General features: G+C 38.0%; 1 protein-coding gene across 1 annotated transcript; it reads left to right on the top strand.

The window, feature by feature from the left end:
• Positions 1–2,364: 2,364 nt before the first annotated feature.
• LOC149024518 (uncharacterized) lies at positions 2,365–3,564 on the top strand. The gene has a single exon (XM_089142959.1). It carries the CDS (start codon positions 2,636–2,638, stop codon positions 3,101–3,103), a length of 468 nt encoding a protein of 155 aa, XP_088999085.1. The 5' UTR covers positions 2,365–2,635; the 3' UTR covers positions 3,104–3,564.
• Positions 3,565–3,785: the final 221 nt, after the last annotated feature.

The following is a 3,785-nucleotide window of genomic DNA, read 5'->3' as shown; positions in this document are numbered from 1 at the left end:
TTGTTTTTACAGATTCAAAACATACCTACAAGGAGAAGGTTTCAAGCACAGCGTGGCAGATTCTTCCATGTTTACACGCAAAACCCAAGGTATAATGACAGCATTGCTATTATATGTAGATGATATAATATTGATAGGAGCCAATGAAGCTGCAATTCAAGAGGTTATTCAAAGCCTGAACAAAGAATTTGCAATGACAGATTTGGGACACTTGCATTACTTCTTAGGAATTGAGGCTAATCAAAGTTTAGATGGTCTTTTACTCACTCAAAGTAAATACTCCATCGATTTATTAAAGTCTACAGGAATGGAGACTTCAAAGCCATGCATAACCCCAATTGCAGTTGGAACAAAGTTATCATCAACAACAGATTATCCCCTACCTAATCAAACGGCATACAGACAATTAACAGGAGCCTTACAATATATGACGATCACTAGACTAGATATCTCCTATGCAGTCAATCAAGTGTGTTAGTTCATGCAATCTCCCACAAAAAATTATCTACGAGCAACAAAACGTATTTTACGTTATGTCAAGCATACTATTGGTGCTGGTGTTCTCTCAAAACCAACCCAACTTTCTTTCATAGCTGCTTACACTGATGTAGATTGAGCAGGATGCCTAGACACTCACTGATCAACTAGTGGGTTTTGCACTTTTCTTAAGGATAATTTATTATCATGGTCTTCTAAAAACAACCTACAGTATTTAGATCATGTATGGAAGCTGAGTACAAATCCCTTGCCATCACAACATTTGAGTTACTATGGCTTTCTTATGTTCTACATGATTTGCAAGTTCAACTTTCAAGAGGAATGAAAATTTATTGTGATAATGTGTTTGCAACACAAATGGCTGCAAATCCAGTGCTACATGCTCGCACAAAACATATAGAAGTGGACTATCATTTTGTCCGAGATTTGGTTCAGAACAACACCATAAAAGTACACTTTGTTCAGTTAGATGATCAAATTGCAGATGTGTTTACTAAGGGCTTAACATCACAAGCTTTCTTCAAGCATAGAGACAAACTCTTGCACCTACCAATGCAGAGTTTGAGGGGAGATGAAAGACCATAACGGATTTGTTATGGTTTGAATTTTATTTTTGAATTCAAGTTTTTAATTTTGAACTCAAATTCGAATATTGTAAACGACTCTTGTACAACAGCCATGTTTATTTATAAATAGATGATTAGAAAACATTTATCATTGTTTGCTAAAAGAGAAAGATCACCTTCTCTTTCATTCCCACCTATTTTCAAATCTACATTTTACTTTTCTGCACCCTTTCTTGTTAGTGTCGGCTTAGTCTTCTTTTACTTTTAGTCATCCTCTCATTCTCCAATCAATTACAAAAATCTCAGGTCCTCCACCTTTAATCTTCCTGGCTTTTGAAATTCTAGTTCTCACGTTGAAGATTGGTTTCATTCCATTGCATCTAAAAATAAATAGATAAAATATAATAAAAAAAAATCCAGTTATGGTTTCAGATTGATATCAGTAGGGATCGACAATATTAGATCTTATCCTTAAGTTCTTTTAAAAGTCTACATCGTTGACCTCTTTACCCCTTGTTCATGCTATGCACCTAATATGATATTGGTTTAACATCAATAGCGACAAAGTACAAAAGTGACATAGATCATCATCTTCTAATGATCTCACAGATTTTGAGGTGTACACTGAGATATGCGGAGCATGATCCAACATATATTTGTAGCGTTATAAAAGAACCATGAGGATGAAATCCATGGTAAAATCATTGTTTGGTGGGAGAAAAATCATTTATGATATTTATTTGATTTGATTTTCTTGGGTTCCAAACGGGGTCTTCATCTCACCCTCCTCATTACGGTCATAGTCAGTAGGCCCAGCACCCCTTGGGTTGTTGTTTTGCCGTCTTTTGGACGTGACCAAATGTCTATCTCGCCAGCTCATCTTCCGCCCACCTGTATTATTCTTTTCTTTTAAATATTCCAAATCTTTAGAAAAATTAAAAAATGAATCATATCCAACGTAATTAATACATACTCTCACCAACTTTCCGATATTTTCGTACACACGGTACTTATTTAAATTTAATTTAATAAAAAATATCCTTCTAGATTGAGTAACATTCAGACCTCGTAGAATTTCCATTAACTGAAGAGGTCTTACTTCCATTTACGCCAGATCGGTATCTAAGAAACCAAATCTAATTTTACGGTATCCAAGTGTGCCACGTGGGTTGACCAGTCTTTCTCCTATAAAGACTTGGCTCATCATGCTCATGCCGGCTCATTCCCAACTGTCAATAAACCAACAGATATATTTATCTCTCTCTCTCTCTCTCTGTCTCTCTCCTCTGTCTCTTCCTCTCTCTCTCTAGCTAGGGTTTGAGATTCCGAGTTTACAACAGTTCACACACGGCTACGCTCGAAGACAAACTGAGAAGAAACAATCCATAGTTTTTCGGGGAAGGAAGCAGCGGAATCCGGCGAGAACTGCTGCTCGCTTTGAGAAGATTAATCTTTTATCTTTGTTAAAGAAGAAGGAATTGTATCTTCTTTCATGAGAATCCGGTGTTTTCATCTTTTCTAGCGCCACTTGAAATATAACTATTTGCTCCACTCAAAGGCAAGCAAGAAGCATGACTCGACAGATCGTACTCCACCGGCAATCTCAACCGGAGAACTTTCAGACAAGCAATAAGAAACGGTTTGCAGAGGTGGCCGGAGGAACAACCGCCGCCTGTGCAGCCGTGTGTTGTTGCTTTCCATGTGGGCTTTTGAACCTTCTCGTTCTTACCATGTATAAGTTGCCTAAAGGGATTTGCAGGAAAGCATTAAAGAAGATGAAGAAGAAGAAGAGGGAGAGTCAGAAGTTGAGGGAGAAGAGTACGTGTGATCACGACCCGGCCGAGTCGCAGGTACACCCAGTTTCGCTAGAATTATGGTCGTTGGATAATTCGAACGAGAACAACGATGATGATCTGACTGCAAAGAGAGTTCTTGAATTGGAGAAGGAGATGTGGAACCAGTTCTTTAGTACCGGATTCTGGAGAAGTTCTTCCCAGAGCCAGAAAGATTTAGAGGCTTCACCTGTACAAAACGGTTGAAACAAAATTTAGTAACTTTCGGTGTGTTCCTTGCGAATCGCAAGTGAATTTGTGTTCAAACGAGATTCTTGTCTCATTTGTGTTGTACAGAAGGTAAAGAATTGGGAAGCGAAGCAATTCGGTTTCGATGAACAATTAGATTAATAGAAGGCCTTGTCATCGTTGGTTTCTAGGTTTTGGGTAATTCAAGATCAAGGTAAGATCGTTGGCTTATTTGTTCATGTTTAGTGTTTTCTTGGTGATTAATGCGTTTTGGCGAAATGGGTTCATAATTTTATTGACTGAACAATAAAGAAACCCTACTTTTGATCGATTGGAATCTGAAAATAATATAAGTTGGATTGGATTGCTGAAGTTCCCTGTGCAATTCGTAGAGAGATTTCTATTTTTATTTGGGGTTTTTGGGTCATAAAAACTGGTTCGCAGACCAAAGAGTAGAGCAGCCGACACCATCAACATGTGGTACTCCAAACGTGACCAAATGTGTTTTGACCCCATAAGCCTGATTCGATGCTGATTGCTGAGGGGGTTGGGTTCTCTCTCTCTCTCGGGTGGAAGATCTCTTTGTCAGTGTCAACTTTGTGGTGGGCACTTCATAGCTACTGGGGAGGCTTGAAACTACAAATCCAATTTAAGAATGGAAAATTACAGTTTAAGAATTCTTTTGAAATTTATGCTTATT

The sequence above is a fragment of the Hakea prostrata genome, chromosome 2, assembly GCF_041222555.1.
Source record: "Hakea prostrata isolate BN-2017 chromosome 2, UWA_Hpros_2, whole genome shotgun sequence".
NCBI classification, from domain to species: domain Eukaryota; kingdom Viridiplantae; phylum Streptophyta; class Magnoliopsida; order Proteales; family Proteaceae; genus Hakea; species Hakea prostrata.
The sequence above is the reverse complement of the archived record's forward strand: the minus strand, read 5'-3'. Positions and strand labels throughout refer to the sequence as shown.

Excerpts from the sequence above, each read along its gene's own strand:
- LOC149024518 (XM_089142959.1), top strand. The coding sequence starts at position 2,636 with ATGACTCGACAGATCGTACTCCACCGGCAATCTCAACCGGAGAACTTT.